Here is a 16,603-nt window from a genome sequence, read left to right as displayed (position 1 = left end):
AATAAACCCCAAGAAATCTTAACAGAATTAACCTAAAGCACATCATAATCAACTGAGTAAAACCAGTAATAAAGAGAAAATCTTAAAACCAGCCAGAGAAAAAGACACCCTACATATAGAGAAACAAAGATAAGGTTTTTCACCAAAAGGGGAGGAGAGAAAGGAAGGGAAACTAGAAGACAGTGGAGCAACATCTTTAGAATACTGAAAGAGAACAAAAACAAAAAACAAAACCTTATCGACCTAGAATCCTATACCCAGCAAAAATATCTTTCAAAAATTAAAGACTATTTCAGACATACAAAGCTGAAGGAACTTGTCACCAGCAGACCTGCACTACAAGAAATGTTAAAGGAAGTCCTTCAGATAGAAGGAAAATTACAACTAGAAATTTGGATCTACACAAAAGAATGAAGAGAACAAGAAAAATGGTAAAATAAAACAAAACAAAAATAGTTGCATAGGCAGACTCAGATTCATAAATAAAAAGTTACTGTTTAGAATCAATTTTCCAAATAATTAGCCCATATTTTTATGGCCTAATTTAATAGATCATAAATTTTTTTCCAAAAATTGATCTTTTTTTTGCCTAGCAACATTGAGAGATTTATTAATTTTATGGGGTAAGAACACTATTTATCCAAAGTAGGAACACGGCTGGCAATGCACACTGTTGTTAAAATCTCACCTGTGACCAAGCAGCAACCTGCCCCCAGGACCACCCAACCACCTCTAGCATGTTCCAAAAACATCAAGGACAAAAGGCAAGGATTCTTCTTAGAGAAAGAATAAGACCCATTTGTTAATCAACTCTAGGTGAGGGGTCAGCAAACTTTTTCTTTAAAGGGCCAATAGTAAATATTTTTGGTTTGCAGGCCATTCCAGTCTTACTCAACTATTCAACTCTACACTTGTAGAATGAAAGCAGCCATAGATGATAAGTAAATGAACGGTTCTGGCTGTGTGCCAATAAAACTTCATTCATAGAAACCAGGTGACAGACCAAATTTAGACAGTTGGCTGTAGCTTTCCAAACCCTGTTCTAAATGACTATATGGCGTGAAATCTCTCAAAGACAGAAACAGAAAGCTGAGGGTGGAGTCAACTCCTTCAAAGCACAAGCAATGATCATAAAAAAGCTCACTGGCCTACACGTGGGGAAAGAAGCCCCGTTCCACTTCCTTAGTATATTCTACTTTCTTATAAATAGCAAAGTTTCCAAATAACACCACACGATTAAAAACTCATTTAACTGACATGCTGGCGTCTGAAATTTCAATCATTAATACTGATTCACTTTGATTAAAATTAACCATTAGGGGACCTATGGATCATTTCGACACATCACATGACAATCCTCTCTGAAGGTATAATGTAATGAACCACAGCTATTACAGCTTTTGATTTATTATTGATTGTGAAATACAAACAAAACATAGAACTGAATCTTTTGTGGCTGCTGGAAATACTATAAGCATCTAACAACTATTGAATTGATCTGAGTAAGAAAGTGGTAAGAGGCAAATGCTTTATGCTTCTTTAAAATAAGTTGTAAAAAAATACACAAAAAAAGCAAAAGGTCACAAAATAGTATACACAAGGAAAATAAAATACATAACTTTTGAAATCACTTAATGAAATATTTGGGTGTTCATTAAGTATTAGGTGCTACAGGGAATAAATATTAACACTTAAAAATTATTGAGGACCCTTGGGCCGGCCCGGTGGCGCACTGGATAGTGCGCCACTTGGGAAGCGCGGCAGCGCTCCCGCCCGAGGGTTCGGATCCCACATACAGACCGGTTCCCGCTCACTGGCTGAGCGAGGCACGGGAGCAAAACCGAGGGTTGCGATCCCGTTGCCAGTCCCCGGTCCAGTACGGGGGCAACACTGAGGGTTGAGATCCGTTGCCGGACACGGAAAAAGACAAAAAGACAAAAAAAAAAAAAAAAATTATTGAGGACCCTAAAGAGCTTTTGATTATATGAGTTATAGCTGTCTATATTTACAATAGAAATTAGATATTTTTCAAATATTTTTTTTTACTTCTTTTAAAATAACAATAACATTGCTTTTGCACCATCTGTGCAAATGTTAACATAGTGAAAAATGCCAAATGGCATCTTGGTATTATTATGAAAATTGTCTGACTTTGAGCACCCATTTAAGAACCCCCAACCTAGGAGGTAGGTGGGGACAAGGTAGAATGGGCAGGCTGCAGTCAGCCTTGCCCGAAGACCAGAGAGACACTTTCTTTTGGGAGCAGTGGTGCCTCCATTAATTTTAAAGAAAATTACAAGAGGAAGAAAGGAAAGTAAATTATAATGCAGCCTTGATGAGAAGAAATACCTGCAGAACTGAGGAAAAGAAACCAGTGCTCAGATGTCTGACAACTTTCTGGGATCTATGGTCGGGATTCTGGAACACTCTGGCTTCTGCATACCCATCCCTTTCCCAGTGAAAACAGGCACCAAGCCAGACTGTTACCTTACATGCCCCAATTTCATATCTTGGCTATCATGCCGATGGCTTACTAATTAAATACAGGACTTGATATTTATATAAAAGAATGAGAGCGTGCACTGACTAACGATCTTAACAAATCAAAGAGGATGACTTTGGGATCCCATAATCATGCCATGAGGGAATAAGGATTCCTTTCATTAGTGTCTCTAGCTTTCGACTCTTGATTATTCAACATTAGTCACCTGACCGATTCAGTAAAAGAACATGAGGGCAGGAACAGAAAACATGTCCATGATGCCTTGCTGGTATGCAGAGCACATACCATGCCCCTACACCTCTATGAGGCGGTCTCATTCAGAGTAACCCATCTGTGTGCTATAAAGTGTGCAGACTCAAATTCTCTTCCTTAGACAAAGAGATTACACAGAATCTTAAATTTCAAGTCCAGGCAGAAATTTCTCTTTTCTAGGAACAACTACTGAAGTATCTTTTTTTTTTTTTTGGTCCTTTTTTGACACTGGCCGCACCGTGCTCAGCCAGTGAGCGCCCTGGTCATCCCTATATAGGATCCGAACCCGCGGCGGGAGCGCTACTGCGCTCCCAGCGCCGCACTCTCCCAAGTGCGCCACGGGCTCGGCCCAGTACTGAAGTATCTTAAAAGCATGTTTGCGTTTAAATATGGTGCTCCTGTTGGTCTCTACCTTGATTCAACTTCAGCTTTCAACGGCCAATTTCAATGCAAACACAATTGACAGGATGGGTAAAGTGAGAGTGGAAAAAAAGAAAGCATTAGGAAGGGCAAAAATGGGCTCCCAGTGGCCCCTGCCAAGCTTCTTCATAAAAGAGCTTCAATTTAACTGCGCTCCATCTAATCTGGCTCAGGGACAGAGGCCAAACAAGGTAACTGTTCTCTTCCCAGGCTAGGAGATGGATGCCTCTTACAATTAAGCAATAATAGCCCATTTGACTATTCCCATATATTGATAAAATATCGTGCTGTGAAGCTCACAAACTTCCCAGGAGATCATTATAGATCCAACACATTTAATTTGATTGATATCTTGTGCCGGGTCTGAACTTGGGCCTCAAAAAATGAGGAAGTAGGAAAGTATTGCATTTGTGACCATTTTCTCTTTTCCTTGGAAAATACATTCTTAAAAACAAATTCACCAAACCATATGCTGTCCATAATCGGTCTTATGGGACATAAGGGAAAAAGCCCACCACCTCAAATCTGAACTAAAGAAAATTGATCTGGGGTTTGGATTTCCATAGATGGACTTACAAACAGCTGTCTGACCAAAGGCACTTATGGCTGTCATTTTGAACAAGCCCTATTTTCCATGGTATCTTCATCTGCGACAGAGAGAGAGACCTAGTTTCTAGACCTAGGGAGGCTTGATTTTTAAGTTTTTTTTTAAGAAGATGCTTTGAGGCTGTGATCTCATCTAACTAAATTAAGTCGTGACTTGCTACTGTGCTGGGTTCCGGCAGCCATTAGACACAGCACATTCCAACCGCAGCAAGACAGGATTTAAAGGACTAATTTCCCCACAGATAAACAGCAGTGACACATGCTCTATTTCATACCCTCCTCCTTCCAAACAGGGGCAAGATAAGACACATGGCCACCCGTCCCTCTCAATTCCAACAGAGCAGCAAGATAAATGTGTCCTTCTCAGCTGCTCCAAAGTAAAAGGATTTGAGGAATTACAGGCCAATCCCCTGGCGAGAAAAGGCTAAAAACACACCACTAGGCACATAGCAAGGGCTCATTAAATATGGATTTAAGTACTAATGTCTCTTTCTCTTTTTTTTTTTTAGAGCTTAGGTGTTCATACAGGGAAGAAATATTAGTATATAATGCATTAAATAAAATAGTGGCTGAAATTTAGTTGTCTCCATTAGCAGCTAAGAAATGCTATCTGTCTCCCTCTCTGCCCACCCAACTCCAGCAAGCATGTAAGTCTTCCAGGCATGCACTTTTATATATCAATTTCATTCCTAGTTCCATTTTTTCTTCTATAGACTTATTCTCTCTTTGCCTTTTCTTTCTTATTTTGTCCTGTTTTACTGTTTCATATCTCAAACTGCTTTCAGTACACTGTGAAACAAGGCAGAGTATAAACAAAGAGATATCACGATTTTTTCCAAACCAAACACTGGAGGCACATGGTATCACTTAATGTGTTCTCCTAGAAACTACAAAACTTAAAGTTGCAATGGAAATCTGAACTTGGGGTGAGTCCTGGAAAATTTGGGATGCACAAGCACCTTCCATACAGGAGTTCTCTGTACCCCCAGTATCGTGGAAGCCACTGTGTCCTTGATTGGTCCCATAAGATCCAAGCACTGCCAGATCACATTCCCAATTTGGTTCAGATAATGGGATTCCCCAAACCCAACAATGGGCAATAACTTGTAAGAATGAAACTAGTTAAAAAGAAATATACACATTACTTTTAAATGAGGTAAATCATAAGCAATGCATGTGCACATCCATCTACAGAAGTAACCCCACTTCAAGAGATGTCTAGAGATATTCACTGATGGAGATGGGAACAGTATCCAAGTTGAATCAGAATGAATAAGGTACCCATTTAAAAAACACTAAACCCAATCAGCTACATTGTGCTGTGCCCACAGGAAAGTAATTCCTCAAATCCTTTTACTTTGGGGCTGCCAAGAGGGCACCCTGACCAGCAGGCATGAGTATGTCTGTCCACTTGGCAGGTACAGTATATTAATATGAGAAATGTATGCACTTGGTTGACACTAGCTGTTAAAACTCACTCAGCTTTCCATGCTTAGGGTCCTGGTCCACCAAGAAGACTTCTGAGAGTAATGGGGTTTTCTTAGTAGACTTCCCTCAAGGGGGAAAAAAAAATGTGAAGGTTGGCCACCCAGACTATCCTAGTCAACTTGGCAGCTGCATTTCTCATTGTAAGTTGATAAGCTGGTATTTTACATGAGTTTTGTTATACTGGGTCAGTCCCTTTAAGAATGATCAACTGTGGGGACATGGCCAAAAAGTTCCATTTTCAGACTTGCAGAAAGAACAGCGGTCTACATCCAGTGATTCCCCCCTCCAAGTTCTACCTCCTGAAAACACTCTCTAGCTCAGTAAACTAGTCTCTCAGAAAAAGCAGGAAACCCAGGTCCCTTTTAGAGAAAGAATCTCTCATTCAGAAGAATCTTTCCCATCCAGACCATAGATCATACTTCATGCATACAAAGACATGAAGCAGAATCTACAGCTGTTAAAAAAAAAAAAAAAGGGTAACACAAATGAGGCTAACTGAAACAAAAAAATGGGAATATGGTAGAAACAATACTGTAAGATTTAAGATTATTATTACTTTTTAATGATTGTTGAAAACTATAATAGATCTAGGTAAACAGACTGGCTGATACAAATTTAAAATACTATAATGATGATTGTTTTAAAAAGAGGGAAGATACATAAATACAGGGGAAACTTTTCGAGATACTAAGGAAAGCTTGGGTATTACCAATCAAGCTAGTACACTAATTCCAATGAAGGAGAGCCTATGTAAGCCCATTTCCTGCCTATTAAATATCTCTGTGGATTGCTTCTTTCCCTGTTGGAACTTCTAAAAGTGAGTAAATATCCTCAGTACCACACGCATCCTTGCCAAGCAACCTCCTTCAGACCTACCGTGAGTGCCTGGATCTCCTCTTCTGCTTCTGCTGTCGTCTCTTCCAGCTCCGTCTTCGCCTGGCGAAGCTGGCTCTCCAGGGCCGCCCGGGCAGCCTGGAGGGCTGTCAGCTGGGACTCACGCTCCTGCAGGGAGAGCTGCAGTTCTGTGAGCTGGCGCTTGAGCTCCAGTTTCTGCTCCTCGTGCTCTAGACTGACCTGAGAGAAAGAGACAGACCCTCACTTGATCTGAACAGAAAAGGAAGTGAACAAACAACCTGCTGCTCAACCTGCAGCTTAAACCTGGTCTGGGAACCAAATTCTCAACACTCAACAGATGGGAGAAAAATGTAATAAAATGGGTCTGACTTCCATGCATTTCAGAAATCAACAGGAGTGAGAACATGTAAGAGGCTGTGTATCTTAACCAACCCTTACTTACAAATATTCAAATGCCTGGGAAGGCTTCAAAAAGAAAAACCACACAACAAGAATCTCAAATAAAAACTATAACAATTATTTTTATTAGAAAAACATTTAAAGGTAAATGGATATAAATAACATCACATTAGTAACAGGGATACCTTTACAATTGGAAGGCAAATGGAACAACAGATTGAATTCTATTTATTCTAAATATTCTTGCTCCAATTTGTTCTCATTAAGTAACCTGCATTAATGTCACATTATAAGCTAATCATTCTTCCTTCCATTTGCTCATCCATCCATCTCTCTACTTGATGTTTCATCCATTCATTTAAGAAAAATTTACTCAGTGATATCTGTGCAAAAAAGAATATGGAGATAAAAGACAGTCTCTGCCTTCAAGTTGGGGAAAAATAATGAAAAACAACCATTACTGCATATTGTGGTCAGGACATTTAGGGATATAGTAAGAACATGGCAGAGGGGTAGAGAAGCTAACTCTGAATCTAATAAATTCTATTGAAGAATTTACAGGAGTCAAACAAGCAGATAAAAGGGGAAAGAAAATTCCAGGCAGAGGAAGCAAGACATCTAAAGGTATGGGGGTGAGGGAGACCATGGCACATCTATTGACCTAACAAACACTGACAAGACTGTCCTAGGGACCAATGCTAAGAGGAACCCACAGTGATGAGCTAAGCTCAGCAGGCTGTGGAGACACATAGGAGACAACCAATCTAGCTTCAGAGGGTTGGAGAAGGCTCCTCCGAAAAGATGACATCCTAGTCTGAAAGGCCATAAGGGTAAAGAGAAGAAGGACGTGCAAAAGATTTAACCTGGAGCACCAATAAGATTTAGTGGTTAATTTGGGGTAGGGCAGAGAACTAAGGACAGAGGAGACTCAGAGGTGACTCCCACATTTCTGATCAGGTGGATTATAGAGAGTGAGACCTTTGACTATGACAGGAAACAGAAAGGAAGACCCAGTTAGAGGAGAAAGATGAGAAATTCAGTCTTGACATGTTGAACTTGAGTCCCATGGGAGGCATTTAAGTGGAGATATCTAATGTCTACTGCGACACTGGGTCAGAAACTCAAGCGAAATGTCTGGGTTGGTAATCTAGATCTGGGGGGGTCTTTAACAAATCAGTGGTAGCTGAAGCCATGGCTGTGATCTCTCTCTAGTGATGATGATGATGGCAATGAGAACAACAACGATGACAATAACACGACAGCAAACATAGCATTAGGCTATGCACCACATCAGGCTCTGCATTAACTCATTTCATCTTCATAGCACTATTACTTCCATTTTACAGATAAGCGAACTATGGCACTGAGAGATTAGGTAACTGAGCAAAGGTCACATAGCTGAAAAAATGGCAGGGCCAGTATTCAAACCCCAAAGTCTGGCCCCGAATCCATGCTCATAAACACTGTGCCTACTGTTTGCATTATTAAAATGCCAGCAGTCAGAGCAGGCTGGGACTCTACTAGCAAGTCTGAAAACTCCCCTGATGCCACTTGGCAAAGCCATGAAGCAGGTGACAGGAAGTCAAGGGAGGTGGAGGAGCAGATGCTGTACAATGAAACAAGAAGCCATGAACCCTGTACCTTTGCCACTCCACACGCTTTGCTAGAGAAGAGCTAACACTGCACACACAGGGTGAGTGGAAGGCCCAGGGCCTCTAAGGTGAAGCAAACTTGAGGCTAAAGCCTCTGCCCTCAATCTCAATAGCAGCATGTGTCGAAGAGAAGATCAACTGGCCTTGTTATATTTAGAGCTAAACCCCAAAACTCCCAGGGAGAATATAGAGCTCTAAGCCTCTTATGAAACATTTTAAGTTTCTCCTACCATCCTTGGGGGGCTAGCTATACTGATTCAAGAAAAAAGCAATCCTTAGGGACAGTTTAATTGTCCAGATGAGCTACAGCTGCAGAGCAGGCTCTGTAAGGCAGACATTTGTGGAAAGGCAAGGCAACAGACAGCCAGTCAACATTCGCAAGCTAAAGAAATCTGTCTGGGTTATTTACACTCACACCCTTAAAGCTGACTCTGCCAGGTATCTTGTTGTTAAACTTATCAAAGAGTAAAAATATAGCCTGGATATTAAAAGTTAAACCACCACCTAAGGATTTCAGACAACCTAAAACAATGTTTCTCAAACTCCAGGGAGTATGAGTATAAAAATCACCTGTGGCGTTTGTTAAAAATGCAAATTCTTGGGGCTGGCCAGTTAGCTCAGTTGGTTAGAGCATGGTGCTGATAACACCAAGGTCCAGGGTTTGATCCCTGTACTTGCCAGCCACCAAAAAAAAAAAAAAAAAAATGCAAATTCCTTAACCCCCCTGCCAATTCCATTTTAAAAAGATGAAGATGACATCAAGGAATTTGCATTTTAACAGACACTCCATGTGATCCTAATGGAGTGGTCCACACCTTGACAATACATGAAAAACACAAGATAATACATTTTTTGTCCTTTGGAGAACTGGCTTCATTTTAATATTCCAATACAAATTAAGACACACCTATCCATGAGTATTCCCCAAGATTTAGTCCTCAAGAACTCTGTCTGCTTAACAGTCTTTTTCTTAGTCTTTGAAGAATTACATCACAAAAACTTGAGCACCTACTATGCACGAGACACTGTGTCTTCACTGTACATCCAGGCTACTAATGAGCACACAGCAGACATTCAATAAATATACAGTGAATACGTGAAAGTAACTTCGTGGCTTCAAACAACCTCAGCATGTCTACAACCGAAGTGGTTCTATTTTCCTCCCAAAAGCCTAGTTGCTCTTCCCAATTTCTTCATACCTCTGAAGAGAACTACTTTCCATCAAACAAACTTAAGTTTGGTTTTGTTTCCACTGTCTTTATGAGACCTCTGCCACCATCACTGAGCCACACTATATACCCAACACTGCTAAGCTCCATGCATGGACTAGATCTTGTAGCCCCCATTAAATCCTGATAGATTTAATAGAGATTTAATAGATTTATAGAGGAGGAATCACTACTCCCATCTGACAGATACATCAATTTACATAATCCCCACATGACCCTATGGGGCAGATACACTGTCACTGACATTTTACAGATGAGGAAACTGAAGCACAGAGAGATTAGGTAGCTTGCAAAACTAATAAATGCAGGTGGAATTCTAACCCAGATGCGTGTGGCCCAATCTGCGCTCTAAACTACCACGCACAATGCCTTTACTATATATTTTGATTTATGCTTGAAACCTGGTTTGGAGCCCGAAACCCCAGCAAATCCTCTCAGGAGATCACCCCTCACTCTCACCTCCCTCAACCTTGTCTCCAGTTCCAGCAGCCGATTCTTGTCACTGTGGTCTTGGTGGCTAATTTTCTCCAGCTGCTCTTCCAGCTTTCGGTTCTGGGCCTCCAATTTCCCAGCCTGTGTCTCCAGGTAAAATTTCTGTTGCCTGAGTTCAGAAATCATCTCTTCCTGGGCCTTCCTGGTGGGGGTGGTGGGAGGATCCAAACAAAATCATAGTCTCATTAGAGGTGAGCAAGTCCCCTCGGAAAGATAAGACAGAAATGGAGTGAGATGTGGGTCCTCATTATGTGGACTATGGTCAATCCCAAGTTAGTGCTCTCCTGATCTGGCATGATCACAGGAGAGCGAGCCTGGGTACCATTTAGTCCTCTCTGCTCACAGTTCCTCACCTATGGGATTGAGTGCAGTCAAGCAGGGTACAGGAGATAACTAACATTTCTCTCCTTTGGTAGACTTTTTTTTTCTTTTTCTTTAAGAGTCTGTATAGGAGATCACAAAGGAGCCAACTTAGAGTACAAGAGTGCCCCCAATAACTCATTAAAGCAGGCCCCAGGGAGAAGGAGTGATGAGAAAAAAAGAATATTATTCCTTCTAGTTCTCTCTGGAGATTCTTCACCTCTCCACCAAACTGCCTGCAAGTATCAAAACCTCAAAGACCAAAAAAGCAGCCTACCAAGCTGGTTTAGGTTAAGATGGGAATGTTTTGAAAGATCTCTGAAGAGAGAAACCTAAGGAGAAAAAAAAGTCCTGGAGATTGTCATTCTTTGGGGAAAAGATTAAGATCATGTGCTGCTGAACACAGACTGTATAAGTCTGGCAAACAAGGACAGCAGCTTTCCAAAGGCAACCTATAAACAACCTCATTAGAGAGAGCAAAACATTCTGTAATCTGATGATAATTCAAGGCATTTAAGAAAACCCGACTTAAAAGAAAAGGATACAATAGAGTGAGGCCACTTAAGAGAGGGCAAAGTTACATAAGTCTACTAGGGCTGGGCCGAACTGCAAAAGTAATTAAATCTGCTCCAACTCCATCAGATAAAAGAAGAACAGAGTTTATGCCCCAGGAGAGAAGACCAAAGTGTAATAATGTACGAGGTTAGAACTTGACTACTTACATGTTCCTTTGGGTAAAAAGACTGCTGTTTGCTGCAAGCTTATTGGCTTCAGACAGTTCCACAATCCTTTGTTCCAGGGATCTGATCTTGGAATCCATAGCATTGATCATCTGAAACACAGAGGACTTTTGAAACGTCACACACAGACAATTACACCAGAACAGAAGTACTGTGGGCCTGTGGACCAGGGTAAAAGCCTCATCTGGAATGCCGGCAATTTGGCCAGAGGTAACAAGGGACTCAGCTGGTCTCTACTCTGAAGATCACAGATGCCACCACTCAGACAGATGATACTCAGTTGTTTTTTCCAACAGAAATTAAATGTCCCACACTAGCCAAGTGGCCTACATGCAAAACACACAGAAGGACCTACTCAGGAACCTGACATCCTATGAGTAAGCAGGCCTCATTAAATCCCCAAGTCACCTGCGTGTGACCTGGGCCTGCAGCAGCCTCTAACTTGAATCTACAAGTTCATATTTATCCATATTTATCATTATCCATAGGGTTGTCATTTTCTGAGTGATTCCTTCTCACCCAGCCACTACTGTTCTAGATTCTCTATGTGAAAGTTCCCTCAACTTCATGGATCATAAGAATCAGGGACGGAGGGGTGAAGGGTGTTGCCGGTTAAAAATATAATTTCCCAGGACCCTCTCTTAGAGATTTGAGGCGGGGCAGGGTGAGTGAGGGGGTGCTGGTTACGAATATAACTTCCCAGAATGCTCCCTTAGAGATTCTAATGTGGAATGTCTCAGCGGGGCCTGAGATAATATTCATATTGAAAAGCATCACATGTGAACTTCATGAGCAGCAAGTCTCTGAAACAACTGCCTACATAGATGAGAAAGGAGAGAAACAGACAAAGAAAAAAAAAGAGGGGGGCATTCTGAAGGACAATATTTTAGTGGATGGCAGACCAGCATGATGAAGAACAGTACAAAATCAGCTACCCTGAGCCACCACCTCCGTCACTTTTAGGAAAGGAAGCAGTTTCAGAGAAAGCTTCCTGTTATCAACAAACTCCACAAGATTAAACAGAAAGAAGAATTCACCAGATGCAATGGGGTCTTCTCAGGTGTGTGGTTCTTGGTGTATTTCAAAGCCCTCCTTTGCAGATTGGCTTTGTGGTTCCTTGTACTTACCGCCTTCTGCTCGCTGAGAATCTTGCCTTTCTCATGGGCTTCCTCTTCATGTCTCTGCATCATGTTCTCCAGGGTCTCCTTATCGGCCAGGTCTTTCTTTATCTGATTATCCAACACCTATGGAAGCAAAAGAAGAAGTGAATGTCCTAAGTAGCAAAGCTGAGCAGGGAAGACTAACCAGGGACACTTGAGAAAAAGAAGGAAAGAGGCAAAGATCAGTGGAAAGGCCCAAGGTCTCCCAACTCTGGGGCAAAGAGAAAGCAAAAATCAGGAGTCTGTTTATCAACTGGGATGAGATTAAGAAGTCAGATATTACCATCAAATGGCAAGTAATGAGTGGACTTGAGCTAAGAATTTATTTTAAAACCAGCAGCCAAAAAGACCAGAGAAATATATCCACAATGACTTAGACTTCAGAAGGACAAGGGGAAAAAAGATCTCTCTCGTGGTCTAAACCTAGAGAATAAAGTTCTTATAATGTGCAGATATTACCTGGGGATAACTTTTTTTTAGCCAATGCACCAGTAGTTTTCAGAACATTCCTTGCTCCTAATTTGTACAAAATTAATTCTAGATACTCCTGGGCTGTGTGCAGAGAGAGAGAAGCTGAAGACCGAGGAAGTCTGTGTGACCAAGGCTGATGTTCAGAAATAGCCAGGGACAAGAGGATTTTGGCCACCAATAACAGAGGTGGACAGTTAATAGATTGAAAAGACAACATAAAAGGAAGGGAAAAATGTCAATTTCCTCCATTCTTTCCTCTGATCCAGCTAAGGAAAAAAATAGTCACTGGGAAGAGAAGCCTTTCCCAGGGGAAGAGGAATCATATGTTCCCAGTGCTGAGACTGCCACTGTAAGCACCCCCTGTTCGCAAGAGGAAAACATAAAACAGTAATGGTGTCACCAGCCACTAGTTTGACCTAAAGTTCTTTGGGCACACATAGCCCTACCAATTGCCAAAACAAGTAAAAAAGAAAGGAAAAAAAGAAGACATCATAACTTGTCCAAGCCTTTGACCACAGCCCTCTGTTTCTCATCACAGAGAATGTATTCTGCTTTTCAAATGACACCAACTACATCAAGAAGGACAACAGGATATGGGGAATAAAGCTGAAAGAATCGAGGTCACAGATGGGATTGAAATCTGCCTTTCCCACAATGTCTATTGTGAAGCGGCCTTCAGAGCTCATGGGGATGTCATCACTAAAAGGAGCCAGTCAGCAGGGAGGGGGTCCTACATGATAAAGAAAGGAAAGAACAGATTTCAAAGAGGGCTTGAAACTAGAACCGACTGATGAAAAAAATAGAATGGGAGTTGGTGGAGATGAGTGAAAGGTGAGGAACAGGGTCATGAGAGGAGGGAAGCAGCTCAGTGGATGTTGGAGCATGATTCTAAAATTATGAGCAAGTACAAGGTAGAATCCAGGGTATGATCATAATTATACTAAAATGTCTGTATAGAGGCCAGAACAGGAAACACAAAGCAGAACAGCCTAAAAAGAAGAAATGTTTTTATAAAGATTCCAGTAGGGGAGACAGAAGAAAACAGATCTTTCCCTAACATTCTGTGGGATCTATAAAACAAAGTTCTTTCTATCTAGAAGGTAGTGAAGACCACATAATATCAAGACCAGGTATGCTCTTTTTTTAATGAGATGCTAAAGCAATAAAATTTATTTTCAGGATGACTCGGCTCAAAATAAGACCTCAACTTTGCCAGCAATGTATATAAATAGGAGGTAAATGTAGGCCAGAAGCAAGCCTCTATCAAGAACGTATGCATCTTTCATCTTTGATAGGGTTCAACCGGCAGAAGGATAAACAAGATGATGTATTGAGGAGAGGAGGAAGCAAGGAGTTTATTTAAAATGAGAGATTCCACTGAAGACATCTGAATCAATTTAAGATAGAACATGGCTTTTGACAGGCACATCAATATAATCGCCCAAATCCCAGAATGGATTTTACAAAGGGTATTTTCATCATGCAAAGTTACCAGTGGACTACTATATACATTCCTATAGTTTTCTGAAAAACTAGTCTATTCCAAAGATAAAACTCAGAAAGCCAGTAAGTATTCAAACCAAAAGGACTAGTACACAAAGTTTAAAATGCACTAAAGTAGGGAATCACATGAGAACCCTTTGAGATCACTTCTGGGTTATTTTCCAATATTTCTTTTAATGAAAAATAACCAAAAAGTAGTGCCATGGGTAGAAGAAAGAAGGTGCCAGGGTGGTTGTGGAGGTGATATTGTATGAGCATGTATTTTTGGTTCTCCAAGAAAGGATTACTCAACTCTTTGATAATACCAACCAAATAATAAAAAGGTCATCACAAAAATTAAAAACTTCCTTCAGTGTCTGATTGGGAAGGGGAAGAGACAATGTCTGAGAAAGAATGACCAACATTTGATCCTGCAGAGCCTAAGAATAAATTAAAGGCTTGGTCCAGAATCATAATGAAAATGTAATGTGATTTTAAAAGGAAATTGTAGGCTAGTATCCATTTCTGATAATATAGTGGGCTAGATGTAAGGCCAGCTCTTCTAATGAAAATGATTTAAAGTACTAGATAAAATACAGAAAACATTTTCCCAAAAGCACCTGAAAGTTGGCAAGACAGTAGGAAATTACAGACCAAAATCTAAGCAAAAGCAGCAGGGAGAGGAAAAAAGGGCTCAAAGCTTCAGTTTTTATATTCTACAAGGTCAAAAAGTGACAGAACTCAAAGCCCAGGGTCACCCCCAAGGTGGGCACACATTGTCATCCAAGGCTTCAAAGAACTCCCATTAATAATTTCCCAAGGAAAATGAAGAGCTCACCAAGCACACGGAAGGAAACAGGCATCATGAAAAAGAACCAAGAGAAACAACAAAGCAGAAAAATCTTCAAATACTTCAGATATTGGAATTTCAAATACAGATCATAAAACATTTAATGCACTTAAAACAATAAAAGACAGGCTTGAAAATGAATGTAGGGAATAGAAAATTATTATCTTCTTATTCTAAGTAAACCTGGGAAAGAACCAAATAGAATGTCTAGAAATAAAAAATACAGTAACTGAAATTAAAAGCTCAATGGATGGGTTTAACAGCAGATTACACGCAGCTAAAGAGGAAGTAGTAAATTGGAAAATAAGTCAGAAGAACTTACCAGAATGTAGCACAAAGAGACAAAGAAATGGAAAATATGAAAAAAGGATAGGTTGGAGGTGATCTAATATATGTCTGGTCAAATTCTCAAAAGAAAAGGAAAGAGAGAAGAGGAAAAGACAGTATGTGAGACATAATGACCACTAATTTTCTAGAATTAATAAAAAGATACCAATCTATTCAGAAGTCCAGGACATCTCAAGAAGGATAAAAAAAAAGAAGAAGAAATCCACATCTAGACACATCACAGCAAAGCTTCAGAAAAATTAAAGACAAAGTAAAACTTTACAGAAAAAGCCAAAGAAAAAGGATAGATTACTTTCAAAGAAAGCAACAGTTAGACTGACAGCTGATTTTATAATAAGCAATAATAAAAGCCAAAATCAATCACTGGAATGATATCTTCAAAGAGTGTTACAAGAAAATAACTGCCAACCTAAAATTCTATCCCCAGTCAAAACTTCTTTGGAGAATGAGGGTGAAATAAAGACATTTTCAGACAAACAAACAGAGAGCTTATTACCAGTGGATCTTCACTAAAAAAAGTTCTCAAAGATATACTTTAAACAAAAGGAAAAGAAACCGAGGTCTGAGATGCAGGAGGAAATTAAAAGCAAAGAATGTGGTGAATGTGGACAAATCTAAATTATCCTGGACTGAATAACAACCAGCTTAACCAAAAAAAAAAAAAAAAAAAAAAACATTTTAAAAGATGGAATTGAGATATATAATGACCAAATTTTTTTTAAAAATTTTTTTGAACTTCAGATTTCCAAACCTTCACGTGCATAACACCCCTAAAGCCTCCCAACATGGAGCAAGGACAGCATTTACTCCAAACCGTCCTTCAGTCTAGCAAGAAATAGCCAAAAGTACCAAGGAAGAGAGGGAAGCTATGTGGTGCTATAGAAGGAATGCCAGAGAAGATTAGAAAGTGTCTTTACTTTAATTTTTTCCTCATAGTGCTGCTCCTTCTGTTTCAGATGCACCTCTAGGTGCTGGGCTGAGACTTGGGCCTCCCGGTGTTTCTCCTCCAGCTCCTAGATACAAAAGAGCAGATGGTCAGGTGTGCAAAGGGAAGAATATGGCCAATGTACACTAGACATTCACAGGAAACATGACTTTGGTACAGGCACCACAGGTCAGGCATCTGGTCCTCTGTTACTAGCCTTAAGGCTCTTGGGAAGGAAATGACCACCATGCCTTGGCCCTGGGTGTTCCAAGTCCAAGTAGTTACACACACACACAGACAGACACACACACACACACACACAGAGCTGGTGGGTTGTGAGGCCTGGGATCAGAAATATGTCAGCGTGACAG

General features: G+C 40.4%; 1 protein-coding gene across 1 annotated transcript in view; it reads right to left on the bottom strand.

The window, feature by feature from the left end:
• Positions 1-16,603, bottom strand: part of LOC103602791 (citron Rho-interacting kinase) — a 157,200-nt gene that overhangs the window by 39,804 nt on the left and 100,793 nt on the right. The window contains exons 19-23 of the mRNA XM_008587228.1: positions 16,225-16,320; positions 12,124-12,240; positions 10,979-11,088; positions 9,864-10,038; positions 6,146-6,343 (exon numbers count right to left, since the gene is read on the bottom strand). Coding sequence (XP_008585450.1) covers positions 6,146-6,343; positions 9,864-10,038; positions 10,979-11,088; positions 12,124-12,240; positions 16,225-16,320 — 696 coding nt within the window. The remainder of the gene's footprint in view (positions 1-6,145; positions 6,344-9,863; positions 10,039-10,978; positions 11,089-12,123; positions 12,241-16,224; positions 16,321-16,603) is intronic.

The sequence above is a fragment of the Galeopterus variegatus genome, unplaced genomic scaffold (assembly GCF_000696425.1).
Source record: "Galeopterus variegatus unplaced genomic scaffold, G_variegatus-3.0.2 Scaffold4303, whole genome shotgun sequence".
Lineage (NCBI taxonomy): Eukaryota > Metazoa > Chordata > Mammalia > Dermoptera > Cynocephalidae > Galeopterus > Galeopterus variegatus.
This window is presented reverse-complemented; position numbering and strand designations above follow the sequence as displayed.